This window comes from Polypterus senegalus, chromosome 7, assembly GCF_016835505.1.
Source record: "Polypterus senegalus isolate Bchr_013 chromosome 7, ASM1683550v1, whole genome shotgun sequence".
Classification (NCBI taxonomy): domain Eukaryota; kingdom Metazoa; phylum Chordata; class Cladistia; order Polypteriformes; family Polypteridae; genus Polypterus; species Polypterus senegalus.
In genome coordinates this window covers 21,454,093-21,477,835 of record NC_053160.1, presented here as the reverse complement: position 1 = coordinate 21,477,835, position 23,743 = coordinate 21,454,093, and the positions used below count along the sequence as shown (strand labels likewise).

Sequence of the window (23,743 nt, the reverse complement as noted above, 5' to 3'; positions counted from 1 at the left end):
AGAGCTGAGCCTTCAGGAGATTAAGAGGTGACATGATTGAAGTGTTTAAAATTATGAAGGGAATTAGTCCAGTGGATCAAGACTGTGACTTTAAAATGAGTTCATCAAGAACACGGGGACACAGTTAGAAACTTGTTAAGGGTAAATGTCGCACAAACATTAGGAAGTTTTTCTTTACACAAAGAACGATAGACACTTGGAATAAGAGACCAAGTAGTGTGGTGGACAGTAAAACTTTAGGGACTTTCAAAACTCGACTTGATATTTATTTAAAAGAAATAAGTGGACAGGACTGGTGAGCTTTGTTGGGCTGAATGGCCTGTTCTCGTCCAGAGTGTTCTAATGTTCTAATTCTGGGGTAAATTTTACTCTTGTGGCCACGTCCAGAGAGGTTGGCGACAGTCCCTTGGAACTTCTTAACAATATTTGCTACTATTGTCACAGGAACATCAAGATGCTTGGAGATGGTCTTACAGCCTTTGTCTTTAACATGCTTGTCTATCGTTTTCTTTCTGATCTCTGCAGACAGCTCTCCCCTTTACTTTCTCTGGTCCATGTCCAGTGTAGGACACACCATGATACCAAACAGCAGAGTGATGACTTTTCTCCAATTAAATCAGCTGAATGGCTGACTGCACAACTGTAGACGTGTGTGATACTATTGAAAGAAAACAGCTAGTTTGAAAAATCACTCAAATCCAATTATTTGTGATCTTTTCTAGGGGTACCAACAAGTGTGTCCAGGCCATTTTAGAATTTCTCTGTAGAGTAAGCAGCACTTGATCTCTTTTCATACTCTCTTTGCTTTACTCGACGACGTATCAATGGCATGCGGGTGTACTGAAACAACGGCTTTTCACGTCATCACTTTTCAGCGGACATAAGCTGTAGAATGGACCAACAAAAGCCTATTGGACACTACTGGAGTATGTAGGTTTAAAAATTAATGAATTATAAAACACTACAGCTGCACTGAGAAAGACAGAGCTCACAGCACCACAGCAATGTGTTCCTTACTGTTTAACTGACCTGAGCTTATCGTTAACAGATCTCACTGCTTACCTCGGCAAGTATAACAACGGCTGGTTTCACATTCTGGGTCAGTGGCTACTGAGATCAGCAGAAGGACAAACAGTGAGAGGTAAGCCAGATATTTTATATTACAACTCGTTTTCGTTTCACTGTAAATGCTACATGAGAAATTAGTGAGCTTTTAAAACATCTCATTCAGTTTGCCAATAGTTGAGTTATCTTAACTCTTTCAGGGCTGATGTTGACTTTTGTCAAAATTCAGGAGTAGAGGACGATAATCAGCTATAAACTGTAACAAAACTCACCCTTATGTTTTAGTTTGACTCTCTTTGCTAGAAGGAAAGTGACTTAGCCTTGATGATTGAATCTCGATTCCCTACACATGCACGAGTAGCGAAGAGTATACAACCTCTAAAATGGCACCGACATCTGGCGAGAGACCAAAGCGAATGTGCAAAGCAAAATACTCCATGGACTTTTTACGTAATTTTGTTGAATAGGACACTGACCTGTCGGACTCCGAGTTTGATGCAAGTGATCTGGAGATGGATATCAAAAACAAAAGTGAGGTACCAGCATCATCTCGATCGGTCCCCAGCTGATCGTGGTGCTGAACACTTTCGTATAGCTGATGCACCAACAGCAGTGTTTGCCTGGGAGGACCACCACTTATGATGACAAGAGGTACAAACCATATTGCGTCACACTGCAACCGTCACCACCAGCCACCTGCTGTGCGAAGACAACCAGGCAGCTGGCCCACCGTGCATTCCTGTTGACCAACGAGGTGTCCCCACGCAGCCACTGCCACCAGAGATGCTGAGCATGCACCAACAGCAGCCACAGCACATAGCAGCTGATGTTTTATCTTGACTTATGTGTGAGACCATTGCTTTATGTGCTCTCCAGAAAAGCGTTTTTTGGAAAGAGTTAATGTACAGTACATAAGCCTTATCTTTTATTTCTGAATGTTACAATGAGCAGCCACAAGAGCACTTCAAGTGGCTGCTTATTAGCAGCTAGGAAGAAGCATGGCTCCACCACCATGAACAAATATTGATTACATTTCTCAGAAAAGTTAAATGCCCCCCAAGCAGAATATAAGAATTCCATTTCATGGCCCTCATACATCAGTCAGTCCAAGCTTGTACCCCTTGGCATTCAGATCACAGACATGAGACGGAACAGGGAAATCATCAGGATCACCCGTTAGTGGACTAGTAATCAGTGCACACGTATTTATAAACCATCTGTAGCTGCTGGTGCGTAAGGCAGGATCAAGCGGGGGTCAAACGTGTGCCGAAAGAAATCTCTCAATCCAAAAGTGTGTTTTAAAAGATTTTGTGAGAATTTAAAGCAAACAGTCCACACAAGAATAAAGAAAAGAGGTAGTTACACATGTAGAGTAAAAGGCAAAAATGAGAAAAATGGCTCTTCTCTAAACTTAGCCTTTTCTTGCTAAACTATAGTTGTTTTCTATACTAAAGGACACTTTACTTTATCTTCAGTACGCTCTAAATGTACGGTGCTGCACGTTCAGTAGAGCTCGTTGTCTTTCATGCTACTGGGCACGTACAGTTGTGCTTGAAAGTTTGTGAACCCTTTAGAATCTATATATATAATTCACTAAGGCAAGACGACCATGGAAATCACGCCGCCGACAAGTTAGACACCTAGGAGCCACGCCCACCAACTCCAAGACCATTGGATACGATGACAACTCGCAGAGCCACGCCCACCAACTCAGACGCGATGACACAGAAAAAATGGCGTCATTTATATTCGTCTGTCGTAGAGGCAACATGCAGCTCCGACCCACACTGACTGTTAATAGAGGCATGTTTCTCGCGGAGGTGAATCGCCATATGCAGCGTGTAAAACGGTTTGCGAGGGGATCCCATGGGATCCTTAAAACATTCCTTTACAACTGAGGTTAAAACACAATAAAGTAAGCAGTCTTTAAAAAACAAGTTTTCGGTTACGATGCACGACCGCGTGCACCCTGGCAAACTGTTTTACACGCTACATACAGCAATTCGCATCCGCGTCAAACATGCGTCATCTTAGATGCTCCTGCACTTTGTACACACCCCCCTCCCACCGTGGTCGGGTGTCTTGGTGGATTATATATAGAAAGGCAGCCAAAACCGCACAGAGCAATGAAAAGTCTACGTGAGTCACAGGAGCATCTGGACTGTACAAAGACGACAACGACTCGAGTGACGAGTTGAAGGTGGGCACATGAGCAAGCAGTGCATACTGAACGAGAAATCAGCAGACTAGCATGACGGACGGAGCTGAATGGACGTCATTCTCCTTTCCTCCCGTTCCACCCTCCGCGCCACACGGATGATTGTGTGTTGGTTCGTTCTGTGCATTGGTTAAAACCCAATGACGGAAGCAGTCTTTAAAAACCAATAAGCCTTGTGCCTCTGTTTCATTACCGTCTCACCTGCTTCACTAATGCAGGCCCCGCAACAGGGCAGCCAACCGGGTAACCAAAGTCTTTGGGTTCAGGGGGGAGTATGGTTACAAAGCTGAAACTTAAAGGAATTGACGGAAGGGCACCACCAGGTGTGAAGCCTTTCACTTCATTTGACTCAACACAGGAAACCTCACCCGGCCCGGACACAGAGAGGATTGACAGATTGATAGCTCTTTCTCGATTCTGTGGGTGGTGGTGCATGGCAGTTCTTAGTTGGTAGAGTGATTTGGCTGGTTATTTCCGAAAACGAATGAGACTCCCACCTGCCAAATAGTTACACGACCCAACAGCAGTCGGCGTCCAAATTCTTAGACGGACAAGTGGCTTTCAGCCACGTGAGATTGAGCATTAACAGGTCTGTGATGCACTTGTATGTCCGGTACTGCAAGGCGCGCTACACTGAATGGATCAACGTGTGTCTACCCGGCGCGGGGAGCCGTGCGTAAGCCGTTGAACCCCATTCGTGATGGAGACCGTGGCTTGCAATTGTTCCCCACGAACGAGAAATTCCCAGTACGTGCGGGGTGATACGCTCGCACTGATTACGTCCCTACCCTTTGTAAACCGCCAACCCCATGGTCGGGTGACTTGGTGGATTATATATAAAAAAGCAGCCGGAACCGCAAAGAACAATGAAAAATCGACGTGGAAACCGACTGAGGCGGTGTTTGGAAAATTAACAGTCAACGTGACTCACAGGTGCGTGTGGACTGTACACAGGCAGCGACTCAGGTAGGGAGTTGGGGCGGGCACATAAGCGGGCAGTGCGTACTGAATGAGCGCCGTTCAACCCCGTCCTTCGCTTTGGAAGGAGAAGGCGCGACGGTGCTCCTCCTGTTTTCAGTCACGGACAATTGTATGTTGGTTCGTAGCGTGCATTGTTGCAATGTTACTTTTCTTGGTGGTTTATTAAATTACGAATTTTTCAAATGTTTATTTTTTCCTCTGTACTTAAAAATCATTTAAACAGCGGCCTGATTATGCGGCGTATGCTACGCCGTGGGTTGGATAGTTTTCTATATTTCTGCATAAATATGACCTAAAACATCATCAGATTTTCACTCAAGTCCTAAAAGTAGATAAAGAGATACCAGTTAAACAAATGAGACAAAAATATTATACTTGGTCATTTATTTATTAAGGAAAATGATCGAATATTACATATTTGTGAGTGGCAAAAGTATGTGAACCTTTGCTTTCAGTATCTGGTGTGACCCCCCAATAACTGCAACTAAACGTTTCCGGTAACTTCTGATCATTCCTGCTTGGAGGAATTTTAGCCCATTCCTCTGTACAGAACAACTTCAACTCTGGGATGTTGGTGGGTTTCCTCACATGAACTGCTCGCCTCAGGTCCTTCCACAACATTTCAATTTGGATTAAGGTTAGGTCTTTGACTTGGCCATTCCAAAATATTAACTTTATTCTTCTTTAACCATTCTTTGGTAGAACGACTTGTGTGCTTAGGGTCGTTGTCTTGCTGCATGACCCACCTTCTCGTGAGACACAGTTCATGGACAGATGTCCTGACATTTTCCTTTAGAATTCTTTGATATAATTCATAATTCATTGTTCCATCAATGAAGGCAAGCCGTCCTGGCCCAGATGCAGCAAAACAGGCCCAAACCCTGACACTACCACCACCATGTTTCACAGATGGGATAAGGTTCTTATGCTGGACTGCAGTGTTTTCCTTTCTCCAAACATAACGCTTTTCATTTAAACCATAAAGTTCTATTTTGGTCTCATCCATCCACAAAACATTCTTCCAATAGCCTTCTGGTTTGTCCATGTGATCTTTAGCAAACTGCAGACGAGCAGCAATGTTTTTTTTGGAGAGCAGTGGCTTTCTCCTTGCAACCCTGCCATATACGCCATTGTTGTTCAGTGTTCTCCTGATGGTGGACTCATGAACCTGAACATTAGCCAATGTGAGAGAGGCCTTCAGTTGCTTAGAAGTTACCCTGGGGTCCTTTGTGACCTCGCCGACTATTACACGCCTTGCTCTTGGAGTGATCTTTGTTGGTCGACCATTCCTGGGGAGGGTAACAATGGTCTTGAATTTCCTCCATTTGTACACAATCTGTCTGACTGTGGGTTGGTGGAGTCCAAACTCTTTAGAGATGGTTTTGTAACCTTTACCAGCCTGATGAGCATCAACAACTCTTTTTGTGAGGTCCTCAGAAATCTTCTTTGTTCGTGTCATGATACACTTCCTCAAACATGAGTTGTGAAGAGCAGACTTTGATAGATCCCTGTTCTTTAAATAACACAGGGTGCCCACTTACACCTGATTGTCATCCCATTGATTGAAAACACCTGACTCGAATTTCACCTTCAAACTAACTGATCATCCTAGAGGTTCACATACTTTTGTCACTCTCAAATATGTAATATTCATTAATTTTCCTCAATAAATAAAGGACCAAGTATAATATTTTTGTCTCATTTGTTTAACTGGTTTCTCTTTATCTACTTTTAGGACTTGAGTGAAAATCTGATGATGTTTTAGGTCATATTTATATAGAAATATAGAAAATTCTAAAGGGTTCACAAACTTTCAAGCACAACTGTAAGGCACATTTTAAAACCGTGTGCCCACCATGCCTTACACTCGGCAAGGCAGGGCACTAACTGAGACTAAAGTATAGTCAGAGAGGCTAGAAATAGTTAGAATATACCAATTCAATTCAACTTTTGTGGGGTTTGTAAGAACCTCCCATAGACTATGCACAAATAACGAGTAAATGGCTCTTACACCATCTCAGAATGACTTCAAGGAACTGCTCTAAAAGTCTCTCTAGGACAAGGAGGACATGTGAAGTAGTTCTGAAGCATCCTACACTTACAGAGATGAGAAGGAATGATGTCACAATTTTACGGCACTCATGAAGTTGTTTTATAGTTTCCTTGGAACTCATGATGATCCTTCGGAGTTTTCTGATACAAACGCTTAGGCTTTACCACGAAGATAATAATAAAAGTCAAAGACAAAGAAAAAGAAGAAGTAGGAACGTGTAAGAAGGTAGAATAATAAGCAGCACATAATTTTGGTCACTTGTCTAAAACATTAAGAATAACACTGTAATGAGCACGAGATGGACAGACTGACAAATAATGAGAGTTAAGTGTACTTTTGGGAACATCACCTCCCCGCTGGCCACAGGAAACGCTACTTATACAGACGCTAACCACAGCCATTCCTGCTCTGATTCTGAAGTTGTGGTCACTCCTCCAGTGTGTTGTAGCGTACTGTGCCGAGACCCTCTCTGTGATCCCCCCCTTATATTCTCCGAGGCTCTATTCATCTAATGCCCCAGAAGTCTCTACCTGGCATCTTGGACCTTCCCGGCCTTGTAATGCTTAACACAAATGTTCCAGGGGTTTGTGGAAAGTTGAGCTCAGCGTATGTGTGTGACATTTCCCTCTCAATCATCTATCTTCAGGGAAATATGCTGGCTACTACAGTGCAGTTTGCATCCATGACCACCTGTGTGTTGATGCTGTGATATCGCTTGCGGCTCCCAGATGCTGTACGTGGTCTTCCACACTTGAGGCAAAGGATATTTATGTGTGTGCAGATTTGCATGAATAGTCTGCCTTAACATCCTCTCACGTGGAGAAGTTCGGAAATGTATGAATCTCTGTGTTACCTCACGTGTTGTAAGGACTTTCAAAATGTGGTGCAAATTTTGAGAAATGTTTGGGTGTAACAGACCCAGAGTATCACCACTGCCAAGCTGCATTTTCCCCGGGGCCAAAAAACTGAAAGTTGCCAACACTCTCATTTCAGCTAACAGTGTACGGCTTCTCCGTGTAGATGGAGCAAATGTGTGACTTGTTACGAATATTATTCCATTTCAGTCAAATTGATGTCTTTTCACAAGTTTGTTGTAGTCCTGCTTTTCCAAAACATTCTGCCTTTCCCAATGTATGAATGCCGATCTCTGCCTGAGCGCCATCTTCTGGCAGCTCCTAGCAAATTAGGGAAGCTCAGAAGCTCTCCTACATCCAGATGAAGTTAGAAGTAGTTTCCTAAATTCGTAATATATTGATACAATGTTATTACTCCTACTCCTGAGAGTAGGGCCGTCACTCTGAAATATTTGACCCAGTTAGGACCGTTTTCCTACTCTAAGAAGCCTGATTAATAAGGGCATCGATTCAAAATTCTATTCATTTGATTTCTTCTTGATGTCCATGACAGGGGAGCTGACAATAACATCACAAAGAACATGAGCAGCACATTTGTGACCTTATCATCTGGAATGAAGATGCCAATGGTGGGCCTAGGGACATGGAAGACCACTCCTGAGCAGGTAGTAGAAAGAATTAGGTGGAGCACATACATTTCACGTTCCACTGTCTCTGTCATTGTAGACATTGATGTTTATTGTTTATTGTGTTTAATATTCTTGTAATGCACAGTTTTGAAGTTCAGCAACTAAACATTTCACTGCATGTTGTTGTGCTGTCTAATTTGAAAAATACTTGTTATTAAAGACATTTTGGATGGGGGCACTATTATGATAACCATTTCGTTTCGTACAATACAGGTTAGAGAAGCTGTGCTGTGCGCCCTGGATGCTGGGTACAGGCACATTGATTGTGCTGCTATCTACGGAAATGAAAAGGACGTGGGAGAGGCCTTGAAGGAAAGAGTAGGACCTGGCAAGGTATTTTATGAAACACCTAAGGAATAATAATAATTCTTTGCATTACTTTTCTCACTACTCAAAGCGCTCAGCAATTGCAGGTTAATGGCCTTGCTCAAGGGCCCAACAGAGCAGAGTCCCTATTGGTATTTACGGGATTCGAACCGGCAGCCTTCCGATTGCCAGTGCAGATCCCCAGCCTCAGAGCCATCACTCCACCCTACTGATAGAGACAGATGTTATTATAAATTCATGGGGAAAGATTAACATCCTCAATGCTCTGGATGTTTTACGACTGTCTTGGTTGACACGCCTCTGCAACATCGCATGGACATCGGGGACAGTGCCTCTGGATGGGCAGACCGGGGTGGTGGTCCACCTCTTTAAGAAGGGGGACCGGAGGGTGTGTTCCAACTACAGAGGGATCACACTCCTCAGCCTCCCTGAAAAAGTCTATTCGGGGGTCCTGGAGTGGAGGGTCCATGGGATAGTCGAACCTCGGATTCAGGAGGAACAGTGTCGTTTTTGTCCTTGTCGCGGAACAGTGGACCAGCTCTACACCCTTAGCAGGGTCCTGGAGGGTGCATGGGAGTTTGCCAGTCTACATGTGTTTTGTTGACTTGGAAAAGGCGTTCGACCGTGTCCCTCGGGGAATCCTGTGGGGGGTACTCCGAGAATATGGGGTACCGGACCACTGATAAGAGCTGTTCGGTTTCTGTACAACCGGTGTCAGAGCTTGGTCTGCATTGCCGGCAATAAGTCAAACCCATTTCCAGTGAGAGTTGGACTCTGCCAGGGCTGCCCTTTGTCACTGATTCTGTTCATAATTTCCATGGACAGAATTTCTAGGTGCAGCCAGGGTGTTGAGGGGGTCCGGTTTGGTGGACGCAGGATTGGGTCACTGCTTTTTGCAGATGATGTTGTCCTGTTTGCTTCATCAGGCCGTGATCTTCAGCTCTCTCTGGAACGGTTCACAGCTGAGTGTGAAGCGGCTGGGATGAGAATCAGCACCTCCAAATCCGAGACCATGGTCCTCAGCCGGAAAAGGGTGGAGTGCCCTCTCAGGGTTGGGGGTGAGATCCTGCCCCAAGTGGAGGAGTTCAAGTATCTCGGGGTCTTGTTCACGAGTGAGGGAAGAATGGAGCGTGAGATCGACAGGCGGATCGGTGCGGCGTCTGCAATAATGTGGGCTCTGCATCGGTCTGTCGTGGTGAAAAAGGAGCTGAGCCATAAGTTGATCTACGTTCCTACCTTCACCTATGGTCATGAGCTGTGGGTAGTGACCGAAAGAACGAGATTGTGAATACAATCGGCTGAATTGAGTTCCCTCCGCAGGGTGTCTGGGCTTTCCCTTAAAGATAGGGTGAGGAGCTCAGTCATCCGGGAGGGGCTCAGAGTAGAGACGCTGCTCCTCCGCATCGAGAGGAGTCAGATGAGGTGGCTCGGGCATCTGATCAGGATGCCTCCTGGACGCCTCCCTGGTGAGGTGTTCTGGGCACATCTAACCAGGAGGAGGCCCCGGGGAAGACCCAGGACACGCTGGAGGGACTATGTCTCCTGGCTGGCCTGGGAACGTCTTGGAATTTCCCCGGAAGAACTAGAAAAAGTGACCGAGGAGAGGGAAGTCTGGGCATCGCTGATCAAGCTGCTGCTCTCACGACCCGATCTCGGGTAAGCGGAAGAGGATGGATGGATGAAAGATTGACAGCATGTTCAAAAATGGCAAACATGGACATTATGTAATTTTTCAACCATGATGTTGAATCAAAATAATTACAAATAGTTATTGACTCACTAACGTTTTGTTACTTAAGATGGTACCTGCATAGAACTGCAGCTACCATTACTAGAAAGACCTGCTATTGTTAATATGCACTAGAGGAAGAACGTGATGAAAATGGACCTGCAGTAAATGAACATTATATATTTCAACGTTATGTCAAGGTTGCTCATTTTTAAAACATGTATTGTGCTCTTCACACACACAACACACATTTATATAATTAATAGGGTTCTTTCCAGAAGATTTTTTCACTGTAAACAGTGTCTGTTGGACCAGGAGAACGAGAGACTTTGAGTGTTGACAGTTCATCATCATCAGAAGCTTGTTGTTTGTTGGACCAGATGAACGAGAACAGCCCTGATCTCTGCACTTCAAAATCACCGCCCCCAACTTTGAGCTCCGCCTTCATGAGGCACCGGGTTGATTTAGAAATGTGACACTCACAGCATTCACAGAATTTCGAAAGATCTCTGGTCTCAGAATTAATCTGAATAAAAGTGTACTCTTTCCAGTGAACTCTCAAGCATATAATATTAGATTAGACACCCTACCTTTTATCATTGCAGAACAGTTTAAATACCTCGGGGTAAACATCACAAGTAAACATAAAGCTCTTTATCAACAAAATTTCGCCGTCTGCATGGAAAAAATTAAACAAGACTTGCATAGATGGTCAACCCTTCATCTCACACTAGCTGGAAGAATTAACACTGTTAAGATGAATATTCTTCCTAAGCTCCTTTTTTTATTTCAAAACATTCCAATATACATTAATAAATCATTCTTTAGGCAATTAGATTCAACAATAACCTCATTTATTTGGAATTCAAAACATCCACGCATCAAAAGAGCGACCCTACAAAGACAAAAGGCAGAAGGTGGCATGGCTCTACCTAACTTCCAGTTTTATTACTGGGGGGCAAATATACAGGCGATAAGAACCTGGACACAAACAGAAGAACATACACAGGCTTGGACCGCAATAGAAGTAAAATCCTGCAGTACTTCTTTGTATTCCTTGCTCTGCTCCAATAAACACACGTTATGGCAATACACTAATAACCCAATTGTGCTTCACTCACTTAGAATCTGGAGCCAATGTAGAAAGAATTTTAAGACGGAGAAGCTTCCATCTGTGGCACCTCTGCAAGAGAACCACCTCTTTCAACCTTCACAAACATATGCAGTTTTAATATCTGGAAAAATTTGGAATTAACTTGCTTAGAGATCTTTATATAGACAACGTCTTTGCATCCTATGAACAATTACATTCCAAATTTAACATTCCAGCTACACATTTCTTTCACTATCTTCAAATCAGGAACTTTGTTAAACAGAACCTTCCAGATTTTCCTCATCTTGCACCCTCATCCATGCTGGAAAAAATATTGCTCAATCTTAAGGACTTAGACTCCATCTCTACAATATATAAAATCATTTTACAATCCCTTCCTTTCAAAGATCCAAGAGGACACTGGGAAAAGATCTCTCAATTAATATATCAGAAAAGGAGTGGAAAGTAGCAATGCAGAGAATTCACTCGAGCTCCATATGCAAAGCATACAATTATACAACTCAAAATTATATATCGAGCACATCTGTCTCGACTAAAACTCTCCAAAATGTTTCCAGAGTATGATCCAACCTGCGAACGCTGCAATCAAGTCCCAGCCTCACTGGGTCACATGTTCTGGGCCTACACCAAATTAACATTATTCTGGACAAAAAATTTAATTTACCTTGGACTCACAATCCCTCCTAACCCATTAACAGCTGTGTTTGGTGTTCTTCCAGAGGGGCTTAAAGTGGAGAAGGACAAACAAATTGTGATTGCATTCACTACACTCTTGGCACGCAGACTTATTCTGATAAACTGGAAGAACCCAAACTCTCCTCTTTTAAGTCAGTGGGAAACCGATGTGTTATATTATTTGAAATTGGAAAAAATCAAATACTCAGTTAGAGGATCCGTACAGACTTTCTTCAAAACATGGCAGGATCTAATCAGTAATATTTTAAAATAAGTTTATAAAGCACAGAGAATTTATTAATTTAGATATGTTTACAAGCCTTAAATTTCACGCCGTTTGGCTTTCTTTCTCTCAGGGGTGGGGATCGATCTGTTCTTAACTCAATTTTGCTTTGTGTAAAAACTTGATTGCTTTGTATGGATTACAATAAAATTAATAAAATAAAAAAAAAGAAATGAGACACTCAGTGAGCCAACTGATTGTTCCCACCCAGTTTTAAACAAAATTCACACGTTTCAAAATGTATATATTGCACATCTGACTTCAGTGAGACTGTGGTTCTCAAGAACTGCTTTGAGTAAATACTTCTGAGGGAAGAGACGAAAGAGTTAGTAACAGCGCCCCCATTTCGTTCTGGAATAGTAGCACGCACCTTAGCTGAGCCATGAAGGAGATCCTCAGGTGCCCATACGTGACACATTACAGATATAAATCTTGTTTATGTTGCCCAAGTATTTGCAAGAAAGTCGTACCAAGCTGCTGTTGCTGGTGTATAACATTAGACAATAGAATAGGCTGATAAGACCAATTTTGTTATTGTTAGAGACTTTGGTATATTTATTATCCTGTTTGTTTCTGCATGCTTCTTCAGGTCTTGCCCATTTTTACATTTTTTTAAACTCTTGCTACCTGATGGACACAAACATAGGGTTAGGTGTTAGGGTAGGGGATATTGGCCCGAATGCCAATGCCTGGGTACACTAGTTTCATAAATAAAATTGTATATTTAAAGCTTATATGCACCTATTCCATAAAATTTCTAAAAACATACTCTAAAACCCCATAAAACTGTCCTAAATCTATCTAAAAATCAGTATTAAAATATATCTAAAATTTTCCATTCATTTTTGTTTACAAATTCCAATCCAAAGTAGCGGGTTCAAATGTAGCACCCCCTACTGGTCAGATTAAAGAGTACATAAAATTTGGAAGAAATTAGAAATTTAAACACTACGATAAATAGATATTAAAAGAACACTAAAACTAGGGTTCTCTCATTATATAAACACAGCTAAAAATATACTAAAACTTATATGAAACAGCAATTAAACATTATTGTTTTTATTTAAAAATGGGACCTGAAGACGAATTTTAACATCAGGGCTCGGAATATTAGTTAAAATTTGGTTTTTAAACAAATATTAGGGTTAAAATTAGGAAAACGGATACAACATTCGGATAGGGGTAACCTTAAAACCAGGGCACTAGGTAATTAACGATTTTAACCTCAGGACCCAGTTACAGTGGGGTTAAGGTTAGGATAATGGGCAAGGGCAGGACAGTCAATATAAAATTAGGGGTAGAATTAAAGAATAGGGTTAAACATTAGGACAGGGGCAACCTTTAACATCAGGGCACCAGTTAGTGACTCTTTTAGCCTCATAGCCCAGTTACATTGAGGTTAAAGTTAGGGTTAGGCATTTATCCTTTTGTTAAGGTGCATGTAGAGTGTGTTTCAGGACATAAGGTTATTTAATTATTTGTTACATTTCCTGATAGTTTCTCTAAGATGTTGGCTTTCTGTTTCATTTAAAACTTAGGACTTTCCTTGCTCATCCTCTGCTTGAGTGAGTTTGATGTTTACTTTGCTTTAAAACAAACACACTCTTTAATTAAAGCCCGTCTTTCATCATGTGTAAAATAACTTCCGAACAATGAGGCTAATTAACACTAATAGACCTTAATTGACTTTTAAATTCCCACACTAATTAGGCAAATAGGCCCACAGAATGCTTGCCATTAATTCAACGAGCAGGAATGCAAAAATAGGACCATCTCTTAATAACGAAGTAAAATCATTTACAAGTCACCAATGCTAATGTCGATTCTGTAGAACAATTTTCTACTTAACGCTGACGTTAAAGTTAGAAAATTATTGCATTAGCATCCACAAAACTGCTAAAGAATACTTCCGATCTACAGTTAATCTTTCATTTTAATTTATAATATTCTGGATGAAGTGAGATTCACATAATGTGCTCAGTTATCAGCATTTCATGCTTCTGGTCACCAACTACATACACATGTGGTGCTCTGAAGTGCCACATTGAGTCACACCCATCACCTGCATGTCCTCTCTCACCACATCCATAAACCTTCACTTAGGCCTTCCTCTTTCTCTCTTGCCTGGCAGCTCTATCTTTAACATCCTAATCCCAGTATACCCAGCATATCTTCTCTGCACATATCCAAACCAACACAATCTCGCCTCTCTGACTTTGTCTCCTATGACTCCTAAATTCTTCTCATAAGATGTACCTTCGATTTTCTGACCTCCCATTGTGTATTCAAACCTAAGATTTTTACTTCCTACATGTAATATTTGATTTGATATTCTTTTTGCATGTCATTAGCATGAGCTTTGGGGGTCAGAGCATAGGGTCAACCACTGTACAGTATCCCAGAGCAGTTTTCGGGCTAAGGGCCTTGCTTATGGATCCAACAGACTAGGATTCCTTCTGGCAGTAATGAGATTTGAACCAGAAAACATCCATATACCAGCACAGAGCCTTAAGACACAGAACCACCACTCCGCCCTAAATAATGCAGCGACAAGAAATAAGGAGCATGAGGGTTACAGACCTCACAAATAGAAGAGAAGAGAGACTGTACAGAATGGAAAAAAGAAATAAAGGCCAGAATTGTGTTTGCAATCACCATACCTTTTAACTCTTCATACACCACCAGCTCAATCAGGCAGCACGGCTTCTGGCTGTCACAGAAAGGGGTGAACGTGACTGTGCTGGGAGGTCATTCAAAAAGTCATTAAATTTGAAATTTCCAGCAATTTTCAGTTGTATGAGCTGATCTGGTCCAGGGATGAGATCAGCAATAGCAGCCAGCAAGTCTGACATACCTAACGTGTTCTGTCCTTATTATCTTCTTATACACAGCGTATAATTTGACAGACTGCTCAAGCTCACTCCCCTTTTACCACACCTGAGACGTTTACTTAACATGTTTAATGCAGCAATTGGGAAAAGCTAAAAGTGCAAAAGGAAACAATATAAAAGTACTAGCAGACCTGGCGCGCTTCACTGCACGTTTAACCAGCTAGTTTCGGCAGCGGATCGTGGTTTTTCCAATCTAGACGTCCAGTCGTTTTCCGATTCTTTTAACCGCCTGGTTTTGGCAGCCAATCGTCCTTTTCCCAATCTAGAAATCCTGTCTTCTTTAGATTCGTTTAACCGCCTGATTTTGGCAGCGAATCATTTTTTTCCTAACGTAGAAGTCGTTTCTTGTTGAGATTCGTTTAATTGCCTGGTTTTGGCAGCCAAGCGCTTTTCTCCAACCTAGAAAACCTCTCTTGAGATCCGTTTAATGGCTTCATTGATTGCATGTCTTCCAACGTAGTTTCAATACCCATTTCTTGCACCGAGTCTTCTCCCCTTTTATGAGTGACTGTGTAAGTACCGCGTGTACTAAACAGTAAATTAGTAAAGGTGAAAGCACTTTGAGCTACATTTTTTTGTATGAAAATGTGCTATATAAATAAATGTTGTTGTTGAAAGGACTAAACACTAAGGAAAAAGAACGGCAAGACCGCGTCAGCTGCGGAGCGCCGCTTCGGAGCGAAATGAAGTGAATGAAATGACGTGAATGGGAGGGGAGATGATCACGTGACTCCCCCACCCGCCTTAACTCTCAATCCCTTCACAAACACACAAACACAGTCTCTCCGATCCCAACTCTCCTATATATGTACAGATTAATCTACCTGTACAGAAAACAAAGAGATAAATATTACTGCTGCTGACAGTACCTCGTAGTGTTATACAGCATACACCACATGTCCGAATCAAACGGAAATTACAACTCTAAATATAAAACTTAAACTGCTCTAATATAAGAAATATCACACTCTACAAGAAATGCACACATAAAGAATATTAGACATATTTTACTGTTATCTTATATATAAACTTCTACACATGGAAGTGGGCGTACCTGTCCAGCCCGGAAGTGAGAGGTGGAGTCGGGGTAAGGGCTCCACCTCCGAGGAAATTCTCCGAAAATAAGATCGGGTCTTATATTCATTTTTGCTCCAAAAGATGCACTAGGGCTTATTTTCAGGGGATATCTTATATTTTTTCAAGTACGACAATATACATTTATCCAAATACAGTCGTATCGTCTTATTCTGGAATATTATCATATCTTTCCACATTCAAACCCTAAATTCCAGCCTGAATTTCTTGCCACTCCAGCCGCTTTTAGGATCCTCCAGGATTGATGTGCCTGCTTCGATGTTTGATGAATGGCTCGATGTGCTGAAGCAAAATGCCGACATACAAATGAAGGTGCTTTGATATTCAAGCGTCGCATACTCCCCAAAGTAAAGACACGATACATTTCAAAAGTCTCCCATATTATCTTCTGTGCTTTTTCTTTTTTTGCACCTTTACAATACCATCAGAATGTACGGTGGCGTATTTGAGCCACAGAGAAAAAAAATAAGGACATAATGAAAATGTCTATTTTGTGATGAAAGTGGAAATTTTGGCTTTAACCTCGTAGTTTACTTTATCATTAAAGTAGGCCGTCGTAAATGTCATCTTAAAACCGACCCCGCTGTTAATCGCTGTGTGCTTCTGGGACTTCCTCCTGAACTGACAGCAGCAGCAAGCAGCAAGCAGCAATCGCCACACAGAACACATTACATTTCTGATATTCGACTACTTTCAAGCCGAAGAAGCCTTGATAGGCAGCAATTTTTTGTTAGAATGGCACAGGGCGACATTTTCTTTTATATTCATGCCACTGAGCGCTGTTTCATTTGCCGAATATAACTAAATGGGGAACACCATCAATGCCTCAACATTTACCGTAGTTTTCAACCCGTCATCACCTTGGATGACAACACACCAAAGGACATCATTAAAAGATACAGTGGTGTGAAAAACTATTTGCCCCCTTCCTGATTTCTTATTCTTTTGCATGTTTGTCACACAAAATGTTTCTGATCATCAAACACATTTAACCATTAGTCAAATATAACACAAGTAAACACAAAATGCAGTTTTTAAATAATGGTTTTTATTATTTAGGGAGAAAAAATCCAAACCTACATGGCCCTGTGTGAAAAAGTAATTGCCCCCTTAACCTAATAACTGGTTGGGCCACCCTTAGCAGCAATAACTGCAATCAAGCGTTTGCGATAACTTGCAATGAGTCTTTTACAGCGCTCTGGAGGAATTTTGGCCCACTCATCTTTACAGAATTGTTGTAATTCAGCTTTATTTGAGGGTTTTCTAGCATGAACCGCCTTTTTAAGGTCATGCCATAGCATCTCAATTGGATTCAGGTCAGGACTTTGACTAGGCCACTCCAAAGTCTTCATTTTGTTTTTCTTCAGCCATTCAGAGGTGGATTTGCTGGTGTGTTTTGGGTCATTGTCCTGTTGCAGCACCCAAGATCGCTTCAGCTTGAGTTGACGAACAGATGGCCGGACATTCTCCTTCAGGATTTTTGGTAGACAGTAGAATTCATGGTTCCATCTATCACAGCAAGCCTTCCAGGTCCTGAAGCAGCAAAACAACCCCAGACCATCACACTACCACCACCATATTTTACTGTTGGTATGATGTTCTTTTTCTGAAATGCTGTGTTCCTTTTACGCCAGATGTAACGGGACATTTGCCTTCCAAAAGTTCAACTTTTGTCTCATCAGTCCACAAGGTATTTTCCCCAAAGTCTTGGCAATCATTGAGATGTTTCTTAGCAAAATTGAGACAAGCCCTAATGTTCTTTTGCTTAACAGTGGTTTGCGTCTTGGAAATCTGCCATGCAGGCCATTTTTGCCCAGTCTCTTTCTTATGGTGGAGTCGTGAACACTGACCTTAATTGAGGCAAGTGAGGCCTGCAGTTCTTTAGACGTTGTCCTGGGGTCTTTGTGACCTCTCGGATGAGTCGTCTCTGCGCTCTTGGGGTAATTTTGGTCGGCCGGCCACTCCTGGGAAGGTTCACCACTGTTCCATGTTTTTGCCATTTGTGGATAATGGCTCTCACTGTGGTTCACTGGAGTCCCAAAGCTTTAGAAATGGCTTTATAACCTTTACCAGACTGATAGATCTCAATTACTTCTGTTCTCATTTGTTCCTGAATTTCTTTGGATCTTGGCATGATGCCTAGCTTTTGAGGTGCTTTTGGTCTACTTCTCTGTGTCAGGCAGCTCCTATTTAAGTGATTTCTTGATTGAAACAGGTGTGGCAGTAATCAGGCCTGGGGGTGGCTACGGAATTTGAACTCAGGTGTGATACACCACAGTTAGGTTATTTTTAACAAGGGGCAATTACTTTTTCACACAGGGCCATGTAGGTTTGGATTTTTTCTCCTAAATAATAAAAACCATCATTTAAAAACTGCATTTTGTGTTTACTTGTGTTATATTTGACTAATGGTTAAATGTGTTTGATGATCAGAAACATTTTGTGTGACAAACATGCAAAAGAATAAGAAATCAGGAAGGGGGCAAATAGTTTTTCACACCACTGTATGTCATTGAGACATGAAATACTCAACGCTGGAAAGAATATGCAAAAGAATATTAATACATTTCCAATTTTTATGTAATATGCTATAATAATGAACATAGTTTTTTACGTGCATTTTGGTTTATTTTGTTCTATTTTTGGGGGCCACTTTCTATGGTGGTTGTTTTATTTTAATAAGGGTTAGTTTGTTTACACAACACATTTGGATGTGCCACGTGGCGTGACTGTCGCATCAATTACATCACAGACATGACGGTACAAATCTGGCAGCTGTTTATCCCTCGATGGATGTTTAACGACAGTTAGGTTTCATTTCAAGTAGGGTCTAGCGTCAGGTTTCATTTTTGACTTTGCCCTTTTATGTTGGCAGTCAGCTTATTAGTCTTCCTGCTTTTGACTTTTACTTTGCCCTTCCCTACAATTCTTGCCTTGAGTTTTTCATCTAACAACTTTCACTTGGGTAGTTGGAATGGCTCCATTTTAACTTTCAGATTTTTCCCCCTGGCGCCAGGCCTGTGCCAATGTTATAATGAATGCCACAATAATGGGTACTTTTATTTCAGAATTTATAATCATAATAATTTTCATTTATTTTTCAGTCCATCCCAAGAGAGGAACTGTTTATGACCTCAAAACTGTGGAACACAAAACACCACCCTGATGATGTTGAACCAGCATGCAGGAAGACCCTGGAGGACCTTGGACTTGCCTACCTGGACCTTTATCTGATGCACTGGCCTATGGCGTTTGAGTAAGTTGTGAACAACTGATTGGCTGTATAACAAGAAAGCAAGAATACTTCAGTTTCACCAAACACAATTTACAATGGCTAGACACAAGTGGCAGGAGTTCTGGAGGTTCTTCCACATGTTTGTGTGCTATGTCTATTTTGGTTTGGTTTCTTTAGATTGTTTTATTTGTGTTTCAGCATTTGTGCATACTGTAGATAACATCACTGCATGCGCTACACCTGTACACCACTGCCCAGGACATTTGCATGTGACATTAGAGTCGACATCGTCCTAAACCAGGGCTGGGCAACGTCGATTCTGAAGGGCTGCAGTGGCTGCAGGTTTTTGTTCCAACCCAGTTTTTTAATATGAAGTCAATTATTGCTGGTGATACACTTATTGCTTAAGTGATGCTTCATTTTAGTGGTCTCGCTTGTTAAGGTTCCCCATAATTATTTGCTTATTTCAATCTTAAACAGCTGCATTCACTGTTTTCATGGCTCCTTATTAGCAATAAGATGTACAGTAAATGACAAAGCAGCCCACAGTTCTCCATCTTGCTCGTTTCTATTTTCATCTGTGTGTGTTTATCATGCACTGTTTGATTTAATAAAAAAATGTGACAGACTGAAAATTATACTTTTTAGGCTTCAAATCATTTGGATGATATCCTTGGAAATGAAAAAATCTATGATACAAGAACCTAACATTGCAGACTAACAAGCCATAAAATAAAAAAAAAGCTCTGAGATTGGCAAGTATTGTTTTTTAATTAAGCCGTTGGGTTAGAATGAAAACCTGCAGCCACTGCGGCTCTACAGGACCGACATTACTCACCCTTGTCCTAAACTAAGGTAGCAAGCTCAGAGCTCTGGCGGTGTTTATTTTTCTTTGAAGTAGGCAGAAGTAAAGATAATCTATACTAATAAAAGGCAAAGCCCTCACTGACTGACTGACTGACTGACTCACTGACTGACTGACTCACTCACTCACTCACTGACTCATCACTAATTCTCCAACTTCCCGTGTGGGTGGAAGGCTGAAATTTGGCAGGCTCATTCCTTACAGCTTCCTTACAAAGGTTGGGCAGGTTTCATTTCAAAATTCTACGCATAATGGTCATAACTGGAAGCTATTTTTCTCCATTTACTGTAATGGAGTTGAGCTCGAAAGCCGTGGGGGGCGGAGTTTCGTGTGACATCATCACGCCTCTCATGTAATCACGCAGTTTGTAGAAAACCAGGAAGAGCTACAAAAAGCGCTGAAGAAAACATGCATTATATAATTAAGAAGGCAGCGAAACAATTAGAAGCGATCGAGTGACATATAAAACCATATTCAGCGGCTCACGTGAACTGGCGCAGTGCGCAGACAAAAGCAACAGTTCCAAAGAGTGCTGAACAAAAACCGAATTACACTGCTACGTTCAAATAGACAAACCACACACCGTGGCGCAATAGTAGAGGCTTCGCCTCTAGCGCCGAGGTTCGATTCCCGAGAGGGATGTACACTGAGTATGTTCGCGCGCTTCTCGATTCATTTTAGCCTCGCATCCCCTTGGTTTGAGACGCATGAAAAAATATGCGGTTAACGCAGAAAGACAGATCACCAATTGAAGCTTTATGAATAATGGATACTTTATTTGCGATCAATGATTGTTTTGGTAAAGCCATACTCAGTGTATTCATTAGATGAACGGTAAAAAGTAAGAGCGAGGGGAGGGTAACTTATTGAGGCACGCAGGCAAAACCACAATAGCACGCGGGCTCGATGTAGTGTGCGTCAACTCGATCTGAATTGCGCGATCACATTTGAAAAAATATATCTTTTCAAGTTCTATTTAGTCCATATGTGTCAAACTCAAGGGCGGGCCACATCCGCCCGGCGTGTAATTATATCCGCCCGAGATCATTTTATATACTGTATTATTGTTATTAATGGCCCTGGGATATGAAGCGCTGGTAACACAATAAACTACAGATCCCATAATGCAGCGCTTCAGCTGCCTTGCCGAACACTTACTGTGTTAATCAAGTCTAGCTTATGATGCTGCAAGTTATTGCGAAGCTAGCCCACACGATGCCGAAGAGAAAAGGTGATTCTGAACATAGAGCCTTTAAAAACCGATGGGAGGCTGAGTATATGTTTACTGACATTGCCGGTAAACCTGTGTGTCTCATTTGTGGAGCTAATGTGGCTGTAATTACAGAATTTAATCTAAGATGGCACTATGAGACAAAACATCAAGATAACCTGAAAGACCTGAATGCAATGCACAAGATACAGAAAGCAGAAGAGTTAAAGAAGAATCTGACACTTCAGCTAACGTTTTTACCCGTACAAAATCACAAAGTGATTTCAAGTGAAGCTACTTTTATGGGAGACACAAATGCACCAGTGCAACTTGCCCCACTTTCCCTGTTGCCAAGTAATGTTGAACCAAGTCGGCACAACGGTGTTCCCAACTACGCACTTTGCTGATAAACTGAGCGCACTGTGCACTGAGTTCGCACGGCGCTTTGGTGACTTTGAAGAACAAAAAAAGAATTTTGAGTTGTTTCGCAACCCATTTGCTGTCGATGTGGAAACTGCACCTGTGCAGATTCAGATGGAGGTGATTAAGCTGCAGTGTAATGGCACACTGAAGGCAAAGAACGATACTGCACGGCCCGCACAGTTTATTCACTCCATTCCCACACAAATGCTCCAGCTCCGTCTACATGCGGCTTGAACCTTGTGCATGTTTGGTAGCACATATCTGTGTGAGAAGCTCTTCTCAGTCATGAAGACTAACAACACAGCACACAGGAGTCGCCTCACTGATGAGCACCTGCAGTCCATCCTGAGAATCTCCACAACACAGAACCTCACACCAATAAATATATATATATATGTGTGTGTGTGTGTGTGTGTGTATATGTATATATGTAGATATGTATGTATATATATGTTTATATATATATATGTGTGTATGTATATATATATGTATTTGTGTGTATATATGTATGTATGTATATATATATATGTACTGTATGTATATGTGTGTGTGTGTGTATATATATATGTGTATATGTATGGATATATATATCTATATATATATATGTTTATATGTGTGTGTGTGTGTGTATATATATATATATATATATATATGACAGCAACACTCATCACTCACAACAGTGACAAAACAATTACATTGACAATCATGTTACGTTATTTTCAAAATGTTTCCTTTTCTTTTTCATTACTTCTTTAACACACTACTTCTCCGCTGCGAAGCGCGGGTATTTTGCTAGTGCTAAATAAAAATCAAACAAATTAGATGATGTATGCAGGAAGTAACATAAGAATCAGAATTAGAATCACTTTTATACAAGAATTTGACTTGGTAGATTTGGAGCTGGGAAAGATGTGCAGCAGGTTAGGGTGATAAAGGATAAAGATGGAAACGTACTCACAAGTGAGGAGAGTGTGTTGAGCAGATGGAAAGAGTACTTTGAGAGGCTGATGAATGAAGAGAACGAGAGAGAGAAGAGGTTGGATGATGTGGAGATAGTGAATCAGGAAGTGCAACGGATTAGCAAAGAGGAAGTATGGACAGCTATGAAGAGGATGAAAAATGGAAAGGCTGTTGGTCCAGATGACCTACCTGTGGAAGCATGGAGGTGTTTAGGAGAGATGGCAGTGGAGTTTTTAACCAGATTGTTTACTGGAATCTTGAAAAGTGAGAGGATGCCTGAGGAGTGGAGAAGAAGTGTACTGGTGCTAATATTTAAGAATAAGGGGGATGTGCAGGACTGCAGTAACTACAGGGGAAAAAATTGATGAGCCACAGCATGAAGTTATGGGAAAGAGTAGTGGAAGCTAGGTTAAGAAAGTGGGGTGAAAATTAGTGAGCAGCAGTGTGGTTTCATGACAAGAAATAGCACCACAGATGCGATGTTTGCTCTGAGGGTGTTGATGGAGAAGTTTAGAGAAGGCCAGAAGGAGTTGCATTGCGTCTTTGTGGACCTGGAGAAAGAATATGACAGGGTGCCGCAAAAGGAGCTGTGATATTGTATGAGGAAGTCGGGAGTGGCAGAGAAGTACATAAGAGTTCTACAGGATATGTACGAGGGAAGTGACAGTGGTGAGGTCTGCGGTATTAGCGACATTCATTCAACATAGAGGTGGGATTACATCAGGGATCGGCTCTGAGCCCTTTCTTATTTGCAATGGTGATGGACAGACGAGATTAAACAGGAGTCCCCGTGGACTATGATGTTTGTGGATGACATTGTGATCTGTAGTGATAGTAGGGAACAGGTTGAGGAGACCCTGGAGAGGTGGAGATATGCTGTATAGAGGAGAGGAATGAAGGTCAGTAGGAACAAGACAGAATACATGTGTGTGAATAAGAGGGAGGTCAGTGGAATGGTGAGGATGAAAGGAGTAGAGTTGGTGAAGGTGGATGAGTTTAAATGCTTGGGATCAACAGTACAGAGTAATGGGGAGTGTGGAAGAGAAGTGAAAAAGAAAGAGCAGGCAGGGTGGAAT

The 23,743-nt window shown here is 41.7% G+C and overlaps 1 protein-coding gene across 1 annotated transcript in view; it reads left to right on the top strand.

The window, feature by feature from the left end:
- Positions 1–1,036: 1,036 nt before the first annotated feature.
- akr1a1a (aldo-keto reductase family 1, member A1a (aldehyde reductase)) overlaps positions 1,037–23,743 on the top strand; it is a 57,438-nt gene continuing 34,731 nt past the window's right edge. The window contains exons 1-4 of the mRNA XM_039758338.1: positions 1,037–1,141; positions 7,725–7,836; positions 8,074–8,193; positions 19,079–19,230. Coding sequence (XP_039614272.1) covers positions 7,753–7,836; positions 8,074–8,193; positions 19,079–19,230 — 356 coding nt within the window. The 5' untranslated portion in view covers positions 1,037–1,141; positions 7,725–7,752. The remainder of the gene's footprint in view (positions 1,142–7,724; positions 7,837–8,073; positions 8,194–19,078; positions 19,231–23,743) is intronic.